General features: G+C 42.2%; 2 protein-coding genes across 2 annotated transcripts; both read right to left on the bottom strand.

Annotated features, from left to right (window-relative positions):
* Window positions 1-5,235: 5,235 nt before the first annotated feature.
* LOC112073724 (extracellular calcium-sensing receptor-like) lies at window positions 5,236-9,206 on the bottom strand. Its single transcript, XM_070440263.1, has 6 exons — window positions 8,913-9,206; window positions 8,086-8,375; window positions 7,541-7,836; window positions 6,975-7,195; window positions 6,267-6,612; window positions 5,236-5,999 (listed from the first exon to the last, which is right to left on the bottom strand). Exons 1-6 carry the CDS (start codon window positions 9,204-9,206, stop codon window positions 5,236-5,238), a joined length of 2,211 nt encoding a protein of 736 aa, XP_070296364.1.
* A 7,190-nt stretch (window positions 9,207-16,396) lies between these two features.
* LOC112073723 (extracellular calcium-sensing receptor-like) lies at window positions 16,397-18,736 on the bottom strand. The gene is made up of 3 exons (XM_024140969.2): window positions 18,548-18,736; window positions 17,955-18,300; window positions 16,397-17,687 (listed from the first exon to the last, which is right to left on the bottom strand). The coding sequence occupies exons 1-3, from the start codon at window positions 18,659-18,661 to the stop codon at window positions 16,771-16,773; spliced, it is 1,377 nt and encodes a 458-aa protein (XP_023996737.2). The 5' UTR covers window positions 18,662-18,736; the 3' UTR covers window positions 16,397-16,770.
* Window positions 18,737-19,013: the final 277 nt, after the last annotated feature.

Below are 19,013 nucleotides of genomic sequence, written 5' to 3'. Positions count from 1 at the left end.
TGTGTGAGAGAGCTTTTCTTTTACATCTGTTGGGAGAAATGACTGATTTACAGTTCATGAGGGTTGCCTAATGACACATGAAGTTTTGAAAAGATCTGACCTTTTTAACCCTTCAAAACCGCCACTTGACACCATTTTAAGGTACTTCTGGTTGACACAGGAAGCTGAAAGTGAACACATATCCTATGTTAAGAACTGACTTATTTACRTAGGGTTGAATGAGTGTGTGTTATTTCAGAAAACACCAGAAATCTCGCAGAGCTCCGAAACCAACTTAAAAAATATTTGTCTGAACACGCTGCAACTGGATCTGTAACTTTTTTGTACATTGTACGATTTCTCTTAAATTACGATAGATATTGTAGGCTGTTTCTTTTTTTCCTGACACCATAGGTTCATGTACTTTGACGTGAAGCGGTCAAATTAGCACTCTTATTTTGTTTTGACCTTTAATCCCAGAAAAATGGCCATAACTCAAAAAGACGTTGAGGCCTGGACGCCATATTGTTCAGGGCCAACTGCCCATTATGCCAAACCTATGCTCACCAAGTTTCGTCTTCGAAGTCTTTTCCGTTTAGGAGAAAAGGCCACGTCGTGATTGGTGATGTTTTGTACATATGCAATATGATTCCATTCGCCCTCTGGTGGGACTTACCGGGACAGCGGAAAAATGAAAAAAAAATAAAAATAAAAACCGAAACCGAATGTCCGAGAGACTTCGTTCGATGACTTCCCGGAAGATCTGGCCCCCGTGCACGGCCCGCCGCCGAGTTTTACAAACATTCGCGGACGTCTAGTAAGGGACCGTACATTTGCAATATGGAGTTACTCATCAACCATACAGCAACTGTCAAAATGTTCCCTTCATGTATGTAAGCAGGGTGCAAGTGTGAAATAAATGATAAGAGGAGCTATCGACAGACAAGTTGTACTACTGTGTTCCTCACAGGACATTCTGTCTCCACCGTGGAGGGAAGAAACTGTTAGGCTTGCAGAAAATATTAAACATGTTTCAGATTAACTTCTCACGAGTCACCAACCCTGATCCGGTCACCCCCCAACTCACCCCACTGATTAGCACAGCTAGCATAGCGTCACAATAACTTGTAGCATTAATATCATTAAATCACAAGTCCAAGACACCAGATGAAAATACAGGTCTTGTGAATAAAGCCCCACATTTCAGATTTTTTAAATGTTTTACAGGGAAGACAGAATATGTAAATCTATTAGCTAACCACGTTAGCGGAGGACACGATATTTTTACCAGGCAGATTCGGCTAGGCGCCCACGTCCAGTTCACATGCACAACAGATATGATATAAAATCGTAAATTGGGTCTTACTATGGCTGATCTTTCATCAGAATGTTGATCAAAGTGTCCTTTGTCAAGATGAGTCGTTGGTTCCGTTCAGAATTCTTCTTGCCCACTCCATTTAGCACAGGTACCGGTCGAGTGGCACGAATTTCTCAAACGTAAATACAATCGACAACGGTACACCGAAAAACTCCCGGAAAAATTCAAATAATCTGATTAAACTATATTGAAAAAACATACATTACGATGATATGGTCAATGTATCAAACAAAATTCGACACGGAGATAGTTTGCATACATAACGCCAGCAAAACAGTACACCAACGCAGGCTCAAATTCGAAAATTAAGATGTCCGGAAGTTGTCGGTCACGCCAAAGAAATGGGTCCTATTCACGTCAGTCCCAGATAAACAAAGAATTTCTCCTCTGACGTCATCTTGACAACCAAGAGGAAGGGCGAATGGGGTGTGTTTCTGGTCATAGGGGCACGACCATATATAGGCAGAGCGTTGAAGCCAGCATAACACATCTTGATTTTTATGTTCTTGGTCATGGAAAGTGCTGTTGAATGACTTCTGTATCACTCAGAGACAAAATGAAACGGATTTAGAAACTAGGGATTGGTTTTCTTTCCAATGGTATGATTCATATGCATATAGTAAGAGCAATAATGAATAAGAGGCAGTTTAATCTGTAGAGCAAATTATGCTAATGCGAAAATAGCACCCCTGTATATCTCCAGAGGTAAAGAAACAATGTATTTGTGTTGTGGAAAAACACAGACTGTCTGAGCAAGGCGTAGCTTAAGATTTGAACTTGTTTGTGTGTGTTATAAAGACTGTTTTTTCATTCTTGACTTTAGAAAGTTCTCGTGAATAAACTGTACTAACCTTTTGCATAAACTGAGTCTTTGCCTAATTATTATTAAACCCATGGTCTAACAAACCTCGGGGATTGGTCAAAGCTATTGATTGTTAGTTATTATCATTGTGATTGAAAATTCTCATGACAGTAGCATTGCCTTTAACCTCTCTGGGGCAGGTGGGATGCAATCGTCCCACCGGCCAATAGCCAGGGAAAATACAGAGCGCCATATTCAAATAAAATGATATAAAAATCAAACTTYCATTAAATCACACATGTAAGATACCAAATTAAAGCTACACTCGTTGTGAATCCAKCCAACATGTCAGATTTCAAAAAGGCTTTTCGGCGAAAGCATAAGATGCTATTATCTGACGATAGCACAACAGTAAACAAAGAGACTAGCATATTTCAACACTGCAAGCACGACACAAAACGCAGAAATAAAATATAAATCATGCCTTACCTTTGACGAAATTCTTTTGTTGGCACTCCAATATGTCCCATAAACATCACAATGGTCCTTTTGTTCGATTAATTCCGTCAATATATATCCAAAATGTCAATTTATTTGGACCGTTTCATCCAGAAAAACACAGCTTCCAACTTTTGTCACGTCACTACAAAATATATCAAAAGTTACATGTAAACTTTACCAAAACATTTCAAACTACTTTTGTAATACAACGTTAGGTATTTTTAAATGTTAATAATCGATCAATTTGAAGACGGGATGATCTGTGTTCAATACAAAAAGAAAACAAACTGACGCAACTTTTTTCGTAACGTGCCTCTCTCAAAAAATGTACTTCATGTGACCCTCATTTACGATAGCCCTATTTCTTCATTACACAAAGAAATAACCTCAACCGATTCCCAAGGACTGGTGACATCCAGTGGAAGCGGTAGGAGCTGCAAGCAAGTCCATTAGAAATCTGGTGTCTCTAAGAAATATAATTGAAAACACAGTGACATCAAAAAAATAAAAATTCTGAATGGTTTGTCCTCAGCGTTTTGCCTGCTACATAAGTTCTGTTATTCTCAGAGACATGATTCAAACAGTTTTAGAAACTTCAGAGTGTTTTCTATCCAAATCTACTAATAATATGCATATCTTATATTCCGGGGATGAGTAGCAGGCAGTTGAATTTTGGCATGCTATTTATCCGAAAGTGAAAATGCTGCCCCCTGCCCTCAAGAAGTTAAATTGTTTACCTTGGGTAAAACGTTTTGGGTAGCCTTCCACAATCTTCCCACAATAAGTTGGGTGAATTTTGGCCCATTCCTCCTGACAGAGCTGGTGTAACTGAGTCAGGTTTGTCAGCCTCCTCGCTCGCACGCGCTTTTTCAGTTCTGCCCACAAAATTTCTATTCCATTGAGGTCAAGGCTTTGTGATGGCCACTCCAATAACTTGACTTTGTTGTCCTTAGGCCATTTTTGCCACAACTTTGGAAGTATGCTTGGGGTCACTGTCAATTTGGAAGACACATTTGCGACCAAGCTTTAGCTTCCTGACTGATTTCTTGAGATGTTGCCTCAATATATCCACATAATTTTCTCCCCTCATGATGTATTCTATTTTGTGAAGTGCACCAGTCCCTCCTGCAGCAAAGCAACCCCTCAACATGATGCTGCCACCCCCGTGCTGCACGGTTGGGATGGTGTTCTTTTCACTTGCAAGCCTCCTCCTTTTTCCTCCAAACCTAACGATGTTCACTTTGTCCCCATGTGCAGTTGCAGACCGTAGTCTAGCAATTTTATGGTGGTTTTGGAGCAGTGGCTTCTTCCTTGCTGAGAGGCCTTTCAGGGTATGTCGATATAGGACTCATTTTACTGTGGATATAAATACTTTCGTACCTGTTTCCTTCCTGCATCTTCACAAGGTCCTTTGCTGTTGTTCTGGGATTGATTTGCACTTTTCGCACACCAAAGTACGTTAATCTCTAGGAGACAGAACGCATCTTCTTCCTGAGTGAAATGATGCCTGCGTGGTCCCATGGTGTTTATACTTGCGTACTATTGTTTGTACAGATGAACGTGGTACCTTCAGGCGTTTGGAAATTGCTCCCAAGGATGAACTAGACTGTGGAGGTCTACAATTCTTTTTATGAGGTCTTGGCTGATTTAATTTGATTTTACCATGATGTCATGCAAAGAGGCACTGAGTTTGAAGGTAGGCCTTGAAATACATCCACAGGTACACCTCCAACTGACTCAAATGATGTCAATCAGCCTATCAGAAGCTTCTAAAGCCATGATATATATTTCTGGAATTTTCCAAGCTATTTATAGGCACAGTCAACTTAGTGTATGTAAAGTCTCACCCACTGGAATTGTGAAACAGTGAATTATAAGTGAAATAATCTGTCTGTAAACAATTGTTGGAAAAAATGACTTTTGTCATGCACAAAGTAGATGTCCTAACAGACTTGCCAAAACTATAGTTTGTTAACAAGAATGTTGGAGATGGTTAGACAAAACGTTTTAATTACTCCAACCTAAGTGTATGTAAACTTCCGACTTTCAACTGTGTATGAAAATGTTTATATATTATTATAATACATAATATGTGAAATTACAATATCAATTGAACACATGCCTTCAATGTATATCATTCATAATAAGAATAAAGCTTTTTCCAACAACAATGGAAGTGGTTCCACTCTGTAGGCTACTGCTAATCATACACTTAGCCGGCAAATTAGATTTTAAACACTCTAGATTTGAACAATCTCTCATACACATTGGAATATCTAAACTGAACCTGTTACAATGTTACTAGTTACAATGTTACAATGATTACCTGCTAAATTGTGGGTATCTCTGTCAGATAGTCTTACCTAACTGTATGAAAAACATATAACTGAAGTTACAATGTTTTTCCCCTTCAATCATTTCTTTAATAACGATATCATTGGAGTCTTCTCATAAGGTGTTTCTTGTGTTGGTTCTTCTCCCGCCCTGAACAGAATAATGAAGCATTTAAGGAACAAATAACAGAAAGAACAACCCCAAAGCTAGAGTGATGATGGCAAAGATCTCCACAGCTACATCACTTGCCAGGAGAGCTGACATAAGCTGGGATAAAGGTGATCCAGACTGCACAGAATATGAGCATGCTGAAGGTGATGAATTTGGCCTCATTGAAGTTATCAGGCAGCTTCCGAGCCAGAAAAGCCAGCACAAAGCACAAGAGAGACAGGAGTCCTATATAGCCCAACACAGCCCAGAAACCAATAGCTGAACCCACATCACACTCTAGAATGATCTTTTCCTTGTAGGTAGTGAAGTTTTTAATGGGGAAGGGAGGGGACAGGACCAACCACAGAGTGCATATCAAAGCCTGGACAAACGTGAAGGACACTACAGTCAACCTCTGCTGTGGAGGACCAAACCATTTCATGATATTACTGGCTGGAAGCGTAGCCCTGAAGGCCATCAACACCACTATTGTTTTCCCCAGAACACAAGAGATGCAGAGGACGAAGGTGATCCCAAACGCTGTGTGACGCAGCATACAGGACCACTCAGAGGGCCGGCCAATGAAGGTAAGAGAACACAGAAAACACAGAGCCAAGGAGAAGAGAAGCAGGAAGCTCAGCTCAGAGTTGTTGGCCCTGACGATGGCCGACGTTCGGTGGTGGTAGAATATGGTTGCCGTGGCAATGGCCAGACAAGCCCCGCCCACAGAGCAGGCGGTCAGGATGATTCCGAGGACCTCGTGGAAGGACAGGAACTCCACAGGCTTAAGGATACAGCGGTCTCTCTCAGCGTTGGGCCAGTACTCCTTGGGACAGATCAGACAGTCTGAAGAATCTGACCAGGACAAAACAACAGACATCAAATGTTAATAATAATAGATTCAGGTTTTATTTATTTACAAATACATATCCCACAATGCTGCACTTTGTCAGTTTACAATAAAGAATGTTGAATTAATGTGCAGCTTACATGAGATAATAAGAACAGGAACATGATTGATAGACACTACCTTTGTTGTGCTAGTAATATGAATAAACCACTACTTAGTGAACCGTGATAGAAATTACAACACATTTTTGCCAACTGTTCCTATAGTCCTACCTGTGTTATCACTTATTTCTCCCTCTGCACATTGGATACAGTCATAACAGCATACAGGCTTTCCTTTCTGTAYAGCCTTACGAGTGCCTGGGGGACAGCTCTCACTGCACACTGACACAGGTACTTGTGTASTGTTCTTTACCCAGGTGATTTCCCTCTCGATGTTAAGCCTCTGGTCAGGAGGCATGGACGCATCATAGCGCCCCACTGTCACAAACTCCATCTTCCCACTCTCCCGTATCTGCCAGTTGACCAGCTCATAGGTGGCCACTGGGTCCCCGTTGGCATCGAAAGACACCTGGTACCCGTTACGAGAGAAGTTCACCCTCCTCAATCTCTCCAGGACCTATGGGGTTGAATGGGCAAGGTAGAGAGAGGGGACAAGAGAGAAGGAGAGAGGTGAAGAGAGATGGAGATAAGGGTAGAGAGATGAGTGAGGGGATGAGAGATGGAGAGATAGATGGAGAGAGGTGAAGAGAGAGATAAGAGATGGAGAAAGGGGAAGAAAGATGGAAAGAGAGAAATGGAGAGAGGGGAAGATAGATGGAGAGATGGAGAGAGAGAAACATAACATTAATTCAACTCATATTTATCAGATGTGTTACTTCAGAAGAAGTTGTAAAGTATAATGAGAACACATAGGCCCTCATACATGTAGTCTAAATAAACATATTTATCAGGAAATTATACTACAGACTTGTCATTCACCTGTGTTGACTTCACATTAAGGTTTTTGTCACAGTTCACAGTGGAGTTTTCTCTCTCTTCACAAACGATGCTGTGGATGGCGTGTGCTATGGCGTAAACAGCTTTATACACCATGTTAGTGACACGCAGCTGGGATGTATCTGTGTAGGGGGCCTGTAGCTGCTGTATATCCTCACTGTCATCACACACCTTCTCTTTAACCCCAACACCTGTAGAGTTCCCTAAAGACCGACAGACCGACAGACAGACAGACCGACAGACAGACAGACAGACAGACAGACAGACAGACAGACAGACAGACAGACAGACAGACAGACAGACAGACAGACAGACAGACAGACAGACATAAAAGACAGAACGACAGAGACACGACAGAGACAGCAGACAGACAGAACAGACAGAACAGACTTGTATAGAATAGATAGATAGATAGATAGATAAGATAGATAGATAATAGACAACAAATGGAAATGGATGGATAGATAGATAGACAGACAAATGGATGGATGGATAGATAGATAGACAGACAAATGGATGGATGGATAGATAGATAGATAAATAGATACCTATCCCCAGCCTACAGCCAAAGGCTCCCTCCCAGAACTCAGTGAGCGTGGGAGAGTTGGACACCTTCTGTGGGGAGAGGTCCAGGAGGAAGTCCCTGAGGCCGGGGATGACAGAGCGTTGGATGCCAAATCCAATGGTCCCGGCACACAGGCCGAAGCGCAGCATATATGGTTCAGAGACCCAGGACTCACTCCCGATCCACTGGCGGGGAGGAGAGGGCAGGCGTTCCATCTCGCTAAGCAGGATTCTCATGTCCCAAGAGGATACGAATGCAACCACCACCCGGGCTGTGGAACTGGGGAACATGATTATATCATATGCTTAATATGCTTGTCATGTTTGTCATTCATTGGAATGTCTCAGTGAAGTGAACATGAACATTAGTATTAATCAACACTTTTGACATGTTTTTGACAGATATGCAAATCATGTTGGTCTCACAGATCAGCTTTGGGAAAAGAGAGAAATGAACAACAATAGTATTTTTTATAAATATGGTCTTGCATTTGTATGAATGAAAAGTTCACAAGTAGTCACGGATCACCTGCGGATCACGTCGGCTACCCGTTGCACTCTGCTGAGTGGGTTTGTAAGGGAGAAGGCTTCAGAATACTCCACACAGATGCCTTCCTCTTGTGCTGCCTGTAGGAAAGCCGCCATCCCGTTATTACCGTAGTCAGAGTCGGAACGGACCGCCCCAATCCAGGTCCAGCCGAAGTGCCTGATGAGGTGGGCCAGAGCGGCAGCCTGGAACTGATCACTGGGGATGGTTCTGAAGAAGGTTGGATACTGTTTCTTATCACTCAGACACGCACAGGTGGAAGAGTGGCTCACCTAGGTAAAATAAGACAGTCGAAAACATGAGAAAGTACATCATGTCGGTCTAACAACTCTAATGTATTGGCTACGTCCTGCTTTTTTTATTTAGCTATGTAGTTTGATGTTAGGGAGACATTAATAATAATAAGCCAACTCATTGTTTTTCATTAGGCCAGATTGAAAAGGATACACAACAAGTGTGACACCAATCCCTGGTCTCCCATAACAACCTAGCCTATGAAAGATAGTCCTCAGTCTATGTTCAAATGCCTTTCTCCACATCATTTCACACAGAAATGTATATTCCTGAAAGAGAGGAGAATACAGTTGGAATACAATGGATTAAAAGTTTTACTCATTCCTGAAAGAGAGTAGAATATACAGTAGGAATACAGTAAATTAAAAGTAGAACTCATTCCTGAAAGACAGGAGAATATACAGTAGGAATACAGTAAATTAAAAGTAGAACTCATTCCTGAAAGAGAGGAGAATATACAGTAGGAATACAGTAAATTAGAAGAAGCTGAATGATTTCTTTCCACTGGAGTTTACCTGAGGAATGCCGAAAGGGCCGATGATGCGCAACATGCTGATGGTAGGCGTGGAGGCAGACTCGCCAATGATAGCTGTCACTGTAGCCGACCSCGAGCACTGTTCTCCGGTATCAAACATGGGGTCCAGGCCGTTAGCCAGCTGGAAGGCCACTTTCACGGCCATAGGGACCGAGTTGCAGGAGTCGTGCACTTGATAACCAAGCGTGACACCCGGTAGAAGGTCCGTACTGTTGTTAATCTCCTCAACTGCGAAGACCATGGCGCGCGAGAAGCGCAACTCACGGGAATCCATGCTGTAAATAGGAGATAGGTCAGTGAGCACCTCCTGACGAATCATAAACTAGCCTATAGAATGTTACCATGGCAAACAGCCTAATATCTAGTATTATTTTCCATACTGTCTATATGCCTACACTTTTGTTGCCTGGAATTGAGGACATTGTAGGACAGCCTGGAATTGAAAATGTGATCCTTTGTAACAGTAACAGTAACAATTACCTTCTCTCTCAGACACAAACACGCTTTTTATCTGTCTTTCAACGAACTGTTTATCTGTCTTTAAAACACTGTTTACCTGTCTTTCTTAAAACACTGTTTGTCTGTCCTTAAAACACTGTTTGTCTCATTAACACACTGTTCATCTGTCTTTAAACACACTGTCTCTCTGTCTTTAAAACACAATTTATCTGTCTCCCCACACAGCCACAGTCCCTGTCCCCCACTCCCTCTTGCGCTCACTGACCTCCCTGTGCACTGCAGGGGCTCAGGCATGCTGGTGTAGCTGTGTTCCAAAGTGTACATGTAGTTGTGGATGGAGAACACACCCCCGATGACAAAGTCCCCGTCCTGGGAGAACACCGGAGGACGAGGGGTGCCTTGGAGCCTGCATCTGACAGACTCCAGCCCAGAGGCAGAGGCAGAGGCAGAGGCAGACGAGAGCAAGGCAAGCCCACCAGCCACCACAGCTAGATGTAGCAGACCCAGACTACCAGCCAGACTTGAATCCAAAGCAGGAGCCGGAGAGAGCCTCATTCCCCTGATGTGTAGAAGGTATGGCGTAATACAGCGCCACACAGACCCACATAGGTCAGGTTACCTCTCTACTCTGGCTTAAATACCCACCGTACCTCTGTGGAGATTCCTCTGGGGGCCACACTGTGGGTTTGGCCATGCCAAGGAGGGAGGGGCTAGAGGCTGCTCTGCTCACCCAGTCAGGTCCTGATTCTTTCAGATATAGAGAGTGTATGCACCAGCATCAGAACTACGTTGACTGTAATGGTTTAGATAGACATAAACATACATTAGACACACAATAACCATGAGCCTCTCTTATATTTCCCTTACTGTCTAGTCCTCTTGGCACGCTGGCTCTGCACAGTATTTACCCAACAGTCTTGTCTTCTTGGTATGCTGGCTCTATACAGTAATTCCTCTACAGCCTAGTCCTCTTGGCAAGCCTGCTCTATACGGTATTTCCCCTACAGTCTAGTCCATTTGGCACACTGCCTCTCTTATATTTCCTCTACAGTTAGTCCTCTTGGCAAGCTGGCTCTACACAGTATTTACCTTACAGTCTAGTCCTCTTGGCAAGCTGGCTCTACACAGTATTTACCCAACAGTCTAGGCCATTTGGCACTTTGCCTCACTTATATTTCCAATGCAGTCCAGTCCTTTTACCACGCTGGCTCTACACAGTATTTCCCCTACAGTCTAGTCCATTTGGCACTTTGTCTCACTTATATTTATTCTAAAGTCTAGTCCTCTTGGTACGCTTCCTCTCTTATTTTTCCCCTACAGTATAGTCCTCTTGGCACGTTGCCTCACAGTTGAAGTCGGACGTTTAAATTCACCTTAGCCAAATACATTTAAACTCAGTTTTTCAAAATTCCTGACATTTAATCCAAGTAAAAATATCCTGTCTTAGATCAGTTAGGATCACCACTTTATTTTAAGAATGTGAAAAATCAGAATAATAGTAGGGGAAATTATTTATTTCAGCTTTTATTTCTTTCATCACATTCCCAGTGGGTAAGAAGTTTACATACACTCAATTCAAATKTGTTAGCATTGCCTTTAAATTGTTTAACTTGGGTCAAACGTTTTGGGTAGCCTTCCACAAGCTTCCCACAATAAGTTGGGTGAAATTTGGCCCATTCCTCCTGACAGAGCTGGTGTAAATAGGTCAGGTTTGTTGGCCTCCTCGCTCGCACACGCTTTTTCAGTTCTGCCCACAAATTTTCTATTGCATTGAGGTCAGGGCTTTGTGATGGCCACTCCAATCCCTTGACTTTGTTGTCCTTAATGAAAATTTAGCCACAACTTTGGAAGTATGCTTGGTGTCACTTTCCATTTGGAAGACCCATTTGCGACCATGCTTTATTTTCCTGACTGGTCTTGAGATGTTGCCTCAATATATCCACATCATTTTCTCCGCTCATGATGCAATCTATTTTGTGAAGTGCACCAGTCCCTCCTGCAGCAAAGCAACCCCATAACATGATGCTGCCACCCCCGTGCTTCACGGTTGGAATGGTGTTCTTTGGCTTGCAAGCCTCCTCCTTTTTCCTCCAAACATAACGATGGTCACGATCTTTGTCCCCATGTGCAGTTGCAAACCGTAGTCTGACATTTTTATGGCGGTTTTGGAGCAGTGGCTTCTTCCTTGCTGAGCGGCCTTTCAGGTTATGTCGATCTAGGACTCGTTTTACTGTGGATACAGACACTTTCGTATCTGTTTCCTCCAGCATCTTCAGAAGGTCCTTTGCTGTTGTTCTGGGATTGATTTGCACTTTTCGCACCAAAACACGCTAATCTCTAGGAGACAGAACGCGTCTTCTTCCTGAGCGCTATGATGCCTGCGTGGTCCCATGGTGTTTATACTTGCGTACTATTGTTTGTACAGATGAATGTGATACCTTCAGGCGTTTGGAAATAGCTCCCAAGGATGAACCAGACTTGTGGAGGTCTACAAGTTTTTTTCTGAGGTCTTGGCCGATTTCATTTGATTTTCCCATTATGTCAAGCAAAGAGGCACTGAGTTTGAAGGTAGGCCTTGAAATACATCCATAGGTACACCTCCAATTGAGTCAAATGATGTCAATCAGCCTATCAGAAGCTTCTAAAGCCATGACATATTTTTCTGGAATTTTCCAAGCTATTGTCGTGTCTTTTGCATCATTAATACTGAAGATTAATTTTTATCAAATAACTCTCGGTACTTATTATTACACAATTAAACAAATCAATCATGTAACTGTAATTAACTAGSAAGTCGGGGCACCAAGGAAAATATTCAGATTACAAAGTTATAATTTTCCTAATATAACTTTCAGATATTTTAATATCTGATCAATTAGTCTTCGAATTAATGAATTAATTAATTACACAGTTAAACAAATTAATCATGTATCTGTAATTAACTAGGAAGTCGGTGCACCAAGGAAAACATCAGATTACAAAGTTATTATACGTGATCTTCCTGTCTGGGTTGCCCCCCCCCCCCCTTGGGTGGTGCCGTGGCGGAGATCTTTGTGGGCTATGCTCGGCCTTGTCTCAGGATGGTAAGTTGGTGGTTGAAGATATCGCTCTAGTGTTGTGGGGGCTGTGCTTTGGCCAAGTGGGTGGGGTTATATCCTTCCTGTTTGGCCCTGTCCGGGGGTATCATCGGATGGGGCCACAGTGTCTCCTGGCCCCTCCTGTCTCAGCCTCCAGTATTTATGCTGCAGTAGTTTATGTGTCGGGGGGCTAGGGTCAGTTTGTTATATCTGGAGTACTTCTCCTGTCTTATCCGGTGTCCTGTGTGAATTTAAGTATGCTCTCTCTAATTCTCCCTTTCTCTCTTTCTTTCTCTCTCTTGGATGACCTGAGCCCTAGGACCATGCTTCAGGATTACCTGGCATGATGACTCCTTGCTGTCCCCAGTCCCACTGGGCCGTGCTGCTGCTCCAGTTTCAACTGTTCTGCCTGCGGCTATGGAACCCTGACCTGTTCACTGGACGTGCTACCTGTCCCAGACCTGCTGTTTTCAACTCTCTAGAGACCGCAGGAGCGGTAGAGATACTCTTAATGATCGGCTATGAAAAGCCAACTGACATTTAATCCTGAGGTGCTGACTTGCTGCACCCTCAACAACTACTGTGATTATTATTATTTGACCATGCTGGTCATTTATGAACATTTGAACATCTTGGCCATGTTCTGTTAAAATCTCCACCCGGCACAGCCAGAAGAGGACTGGCCACCCCTCATAGCCTGGTTCCTCTCTAGGTTTCTTCCTAGGTTTTGGCCTTTCTAGGGAGTTTTTTCCTAGCCACCATACTTCTACACCTGCATTGCTTGCTGTTTCGGGTTTTAGGCTGGGTTTCTGTACAGTACTTTGAGATATCAGCTGATGTAAGAAGGGCTATATAAATACATTTAATTAGATTTTGATTTGATTTGATTATTATTTTCCTAATATAACTTTCAGATATTTTAATATCTGTCCATTAGTCTTCAAATTAATGAATTATTCTTTACCTCACTTTAGTCTCATTCCAAACGTCGTAAATTGTTGGTTATCTGCACGAACCCAGTCTTCAGTATGAGTCATCCATACATCAATTGTCTTAAAATCTTTATTACTAAGTACTCACAGAAATACATAAACAAACAGTAGATACTTACAAGAAATGATAGCGGAGTTTCCCTAGTGAGATAAACCAGTAGTGCGGCTTGGTGGACAAAAGGGAAGTGGGGGTCGACTGAGATAAACGTTATAATTATAACAATTGAAATGCTAATCCTTTGCACATGAACGAATAATTTCAATCAATACATATATTTACGCTCAGTGTGTCGTCGGGATCTCTGTTGAAATGTTGTTTCTGTTGGAGAGTTTGTCCGCCCTGTCTCTCTCTCTGCCGTGTTTGGAATTGATAGTTCAGAGAAGGTTCAGCAATGTCGTTATAGAATAGATGTTTCGGCGGTTGTCGGTCTTCGCGTTCAATGATACCGAATTCCTAGCTGCAGACTAGTAATTAGTATCAAAGATTTGTTCTTATTCTGTCGGTATCGATAGTCTAAGAGTTTAACCACGTGGTCTGGTTAACATCTTTGGGAAAGTGGGGCAGTATTGAGTAACTTGGATGAATAAGGTGCCCAGAGTAAACTGCTTGTTACCCAGGGCCAGAAGCTATGATATGCATATAAGTAGTAGATTTGGATGGAAAATACTCTAAAGTTTCCAAAACTGTTAAAATAATGTCTGTGAGTATAACAGAACTCATATGGCAGGCAAAAAAGCTGAGACAAATCCAACCAGGAAGTGGGATATCTGAGATTTGTAGATTAATTTAAGTGATTGCCTATCCAATATGCTGTGTCTATGGGGCCAGATTGCACTTCCCAAGGCTTCTAGCAGATGTCAACAGTTTTAGAAAGTTGTTTGAGGCTTCTATTGAGGAAGGGGGTCGAATAAGAGCTGTTTCAACAAGTGGACTAGGCTGAGGCCAATGAGTTGTTTACTGCGCGGTCACGCAGGCGCGCCGTTTCTTCTTTTTCCTCTGTAATGAATACGCTATTGTCCGGTTGGAATATTATTGAAGATTTATTATAAAATAAATGCTAGTCAGCTTTTTTGATGGGGGGGATCCCGGATCCGGGTTTGTGACTCGTGAAAGGTTAAGAACAAGTTTATCTTTAATTCTATGTAAAACATGTATCTCTCATCAAAGTTTATGATGAGTGTTTCTGTTATTTGATGTGGCTCTCTGCAATTTCTCCGGATGTTTTTAGATATAAATATGAACTTTATCGAACAAAACATACATGTATTGTGTAACATTGAGTCCTGGGAGTGTCATCTGATGAAGATCGTCAAAGGTTAGTGATACGATTTTATCTATATTTCTGCTTTTTGTGACACTTCTCCTTAATGCAACCACTGTGTCAGATTTCAAAAGAACTTTACGGAAAAAGCAAACCATGCAATAATCTGAGTACAGCACTCAGACGACAAATCCACCCAAAGAGATATCCGCCATGTTGGAGTCAACAGAAGTCAGAAAGAGCATTATAAATATTCACTTACCTTTGATGATCTTCATGAGAATGCACTCCCAGGAATCCCAGTTCCACAATAAATGTTTGCTTTGTTCGATAATGTCCRTAATTTATGTCCAAATTCCTCCTTGTTGTTCGTGCTTTCAGTACACAATCTAAACTTACGATGCGCGGGCATGTCCAGGCAAAAGTTCAGACGAAAAGTCATATTACAGTCCGTAGAAACATGTCAAACGAAGTATAGAATCAATCTTTAGGATGTTTTTAACATAAATCTTCAATAATGTTCCAACCGGAGAATTCATTTGTCTTCAGAAATGCAATGGAACTCAAGCTAACTCTCACATGAAAGCGCATGTTCAGCGCATGGTCAGCTCATGGCAGACCTTACTCAATCCCCTCTCATTCGCCCCCACTTCACAGTAGAAGCATCAAACAAGGTTCTAAAGACTGTTGACATCTAGTGGAAGCCTTAGGAAGTGCAACATGACCCCATTTCCACTGTATCTTGGATAAGCAAAGAGTTGAAAAACTAAAAACCTCAGATTTTCCACTTCCTGGTTGGATTTTTTCTCAGGTTTTTGCCTGCCATATGAGTTATGTTATACTCACAGACATCCTTCAAACAGTTTGAGAAACTTCAGAGTGTTTTCTATCCAAATCTACTAATAATATACATATCCTAGTATCTGGTTCTGAGTAGCAGGCAGTTTACTCTGGGCATGCTTTTCATCCGGACGTGAAAATACTGCCCCCTACCCCAAAGAAGTTAAACAGTCTAAAATCACATTACATAATTTCACCAATAGTTTCATCTTTACTCATTCATTTTATACAACAATTAGATGTAAGCCTCATAACTGAGACTCTTGTATAAACAGGGTTATGGTAATGTGGCTGTATTGTCTCTCATGAGTTTCACAAAATTGTACCAAATGGACCAGTTTGTAGCTAGTTACTTCACCGATCTTTTATAAATTCTCCAGAACATGAATGTTGTTCGGGTTCTCCAGTTCTGTGAGCTGGAAGAAATTCCTTGGTTCTCTCTATGAAACTCACTCTCTCTCTATACTGTCTGGCCATGAGGAAGAATCTCCTCTAGGAATTTACAACCTCTCTGACCACAGCAGCCTGGGTGTAGGAGAGAGAGAGAGAGAGGTAGGGGGATGGTGCTCGCTGTATCCAAAGAGGGCAACGTCATGACACTATTTATAGGCACAGTGAACTTAGTGTATGTAAAAGTCTCACCCACTGGAAGTGTGAAACAGTGAGTTGTAAGTGAAATAATCTGTCTGTAAACAATTGTTGGAAAATTGACTTGTAGATGTCCTAACAGACTTGCCAAAACTATAATTTGTTAACAAGAAACGTGTGGAGTATTTGAAAAATGAGTTTTAATGACTCCAACCTAAGTGTATGTAACCTTCCGACTTCAACTGTATGTGCAAATGTTTATTATATTATTATAATACATAATATGATGGATTACAATAGCAATTGAACACATGCACTTCAATGTTATATCAATTTATATAAGAATAAAGCTTTTTTCCAACAACATGGAAGTGGTTCCACTCTGTAGGCTACTGCTAATCACATCATTTAGCAGGTCAAATTACATTTTAACACTCTAGCTTTGAACAATCTCTCATAACATTGGAATATCTAAAGTGAACCTGTTACATGTTACTAGTTACAATGTTACGAATGATTAGCTGCTAAATTGTTGGTCATCTCTGTCAGAGTAGTCCTACCTAACTGTATGATAAACCATATAACTGAACGTTACAATGTTTTTTCCCCTCAATCATTTCTTAATAACGTATATCATTSGATGTCTTCTCCATAAGGTGTTTCTTGGTGTTCTTCTCCGGCCTGAACAGAATAATGAAGCATTTAGGAACAAATAACAGAAAGAACAACCCAAAGCTAGAGGTGATGATGGCAAAGATCTCCACAGCTACAGTGAACTTCCCAGGAGAGCTGACATAAGCTGGGATAAAGGTGATCCAGACTGCACAGAATATGAGCATGCTGAAGGTGATGAATTTGGCCTCATTRAAGTTATCAGGCAGCTTCCGAGCCAGAAAAGCCAGCACAAAGCACAARAGAGASAGSAGTCCTATATAGCCCAACACAGMCCAGAAACCAAWAGCTGAACCCACATCACACTCTAGAATGATCTTTTCCTTGTAGGTAGTGARGTTTTTAATGGGGAAGGGAGGGGACAGGACCAACCACAGAGTGCATATCAAAGCCTGGACAAACGTGAAGGACACTACAGTCAATCTCTGCTGTKGAGGACCAAACCATTTCATGAYATTACTGSCTGGAAGYGTAGCCCTGAAGGCCATCAACACCACTATTGTTTTCCCCAGAACACAAGAGATGCAGAGGACGAAGGTGATCCCAAACGCTGTGTGRCGCAGCATACAGGACCACTCAGAGGGCCGGCCAATGAARGTAAGAGAACACAGAAAACACAGWGYCAAGGAGAAGAGMAGCAGGAAGCTCAGCTCAGAGTTGTTGGCCCTGACGATGGCCGAMGTTCGGTGGYGGTAGAAKAYRGTTGCCGTGGCRATGGCCAGACAAGCCCCGCCCACAGAGCAGGCGGTCAGGATGATTCCGAGGACCTCGTGGAAGGACAGGAACTCCACAGGCTTAAGGATACAGCGGTCTCTCTCAGCGTTGGGCCAGTACTCCTCGGGACAGATCAGACAGTCTGAAGAATCTGACCAGGACAAAACAACAGACATCAAATGTTAATAATAATAGATTCAGATTTTATTTATTTACAAATACATGTCCCACAATGCTGCACTTTGTCAGTTTACAATAAAGAATGTTGAATTAATGTGCAGCTTACATGAGATAATAAGAACAGGAACATGATTGACAGACACTACCTTTGTAGTGCTGGTARTATGAATAAACCACTACTTAGTGAACCGTGATAGAAATTACAACACATTTTTGCCAACTGTTCCTATAGTCCTACCTGTGTTATTACTTATTTCTCCCTCTGCACATTGGATACAGTCATAACAGCATACAGGCTTTCCTTTCTGTACAGCCTTACGAGTGCCTGGGGGACAGCTCTCACTGCACACTGACACAGGTACGTGTGAACTGTTCTTTACCCAGGTGATTTCCCTCTCGATGTGAAGCCTCTGGTCAGGAGGCATGGACCCATCATAGAGTCCCACTGTCACAAAATCTATATTCCCACTCTCCCGTCTCTGCCAGTTGACCAGCTCATAGGTTGCCACTGGGTCCCCGTTGGCATCGAAAGACACCTGGTACCCGTTACGAGAGAAGTTCACCCTCCTCAATCTCTCCAGGACCTGGGGGTTGGAAGGTCAAGGTAGAGAGAGAGGGGACAAGAGAGAAGGAGAGAGGTGAAGAGAGATGGAGAGAAGGAAAGATAGATGGAGTGAGAGAGAGAAACAGAACATTAATTCAACTCATAAATTTGTCAGATGCGTTACTTCAGAACAAGTTGTCAAGTATAATGAGAACTCATAGGCCTTCATACATGTAGTCTCAATAAACATATTTATCAGGACATTATCCTATCGTCTTGTCATTCACCTTTGTTGGCTTCACATTGAGATTTTTGTCACAGTTCACAGTGGAGTTTTCTCTCTCTTCACAAACAATGCTGTGGATGGCGTGTGCTATGGCGTAAACAGCTTTATACACCATGTTAGTGACACGCAGCTGKGATGTATCTGTGAAGGGTGTCTGTAGCTGCTGTATATCCTCACTGCCATCACACACCTTCTCTTCCCAACATTTTTTAGCATTGGCCTTTAAATTTGTTTAACTTGGTCAAACGTTTTGGGTAGCCTTCCACAACTTCCACAATAAGTTGGGTGAATTTTGGCCCATTCCTCCTGACAGAGCTGGTGTAACTAGGTCAGGTTTGTTGGCCTCCTCGCTCGCACACGCTTTTTTCAGTTTCTGCCCACAATTTCTATTGATTGAGGTCAGGGGCTTTGATGATGGCCACTCCAATCCATTGACTTTGTTGTCCTTATGCATTTGCCACAACTTT

Source organism: Salvelinus sp. IW2-2015, unplaced genomic scaffold (genome assembly GCF_002910315.2).
Source record: "Salvelinus sp. IW2-2015 unplaced genomic scaffold, ASM291031v2 Un_scaffold2343, whole genome shotgun sequence".
NCBI lineage: Eukaryota > Metazoa > Chordata > Actinopteri > Salmoniformes > Salmonidae > Salvelinus > Salvelinus sp. IW2-2015.
This window is presented reverse-complemented; position numbering and strand designations above follow the sequence as displayed.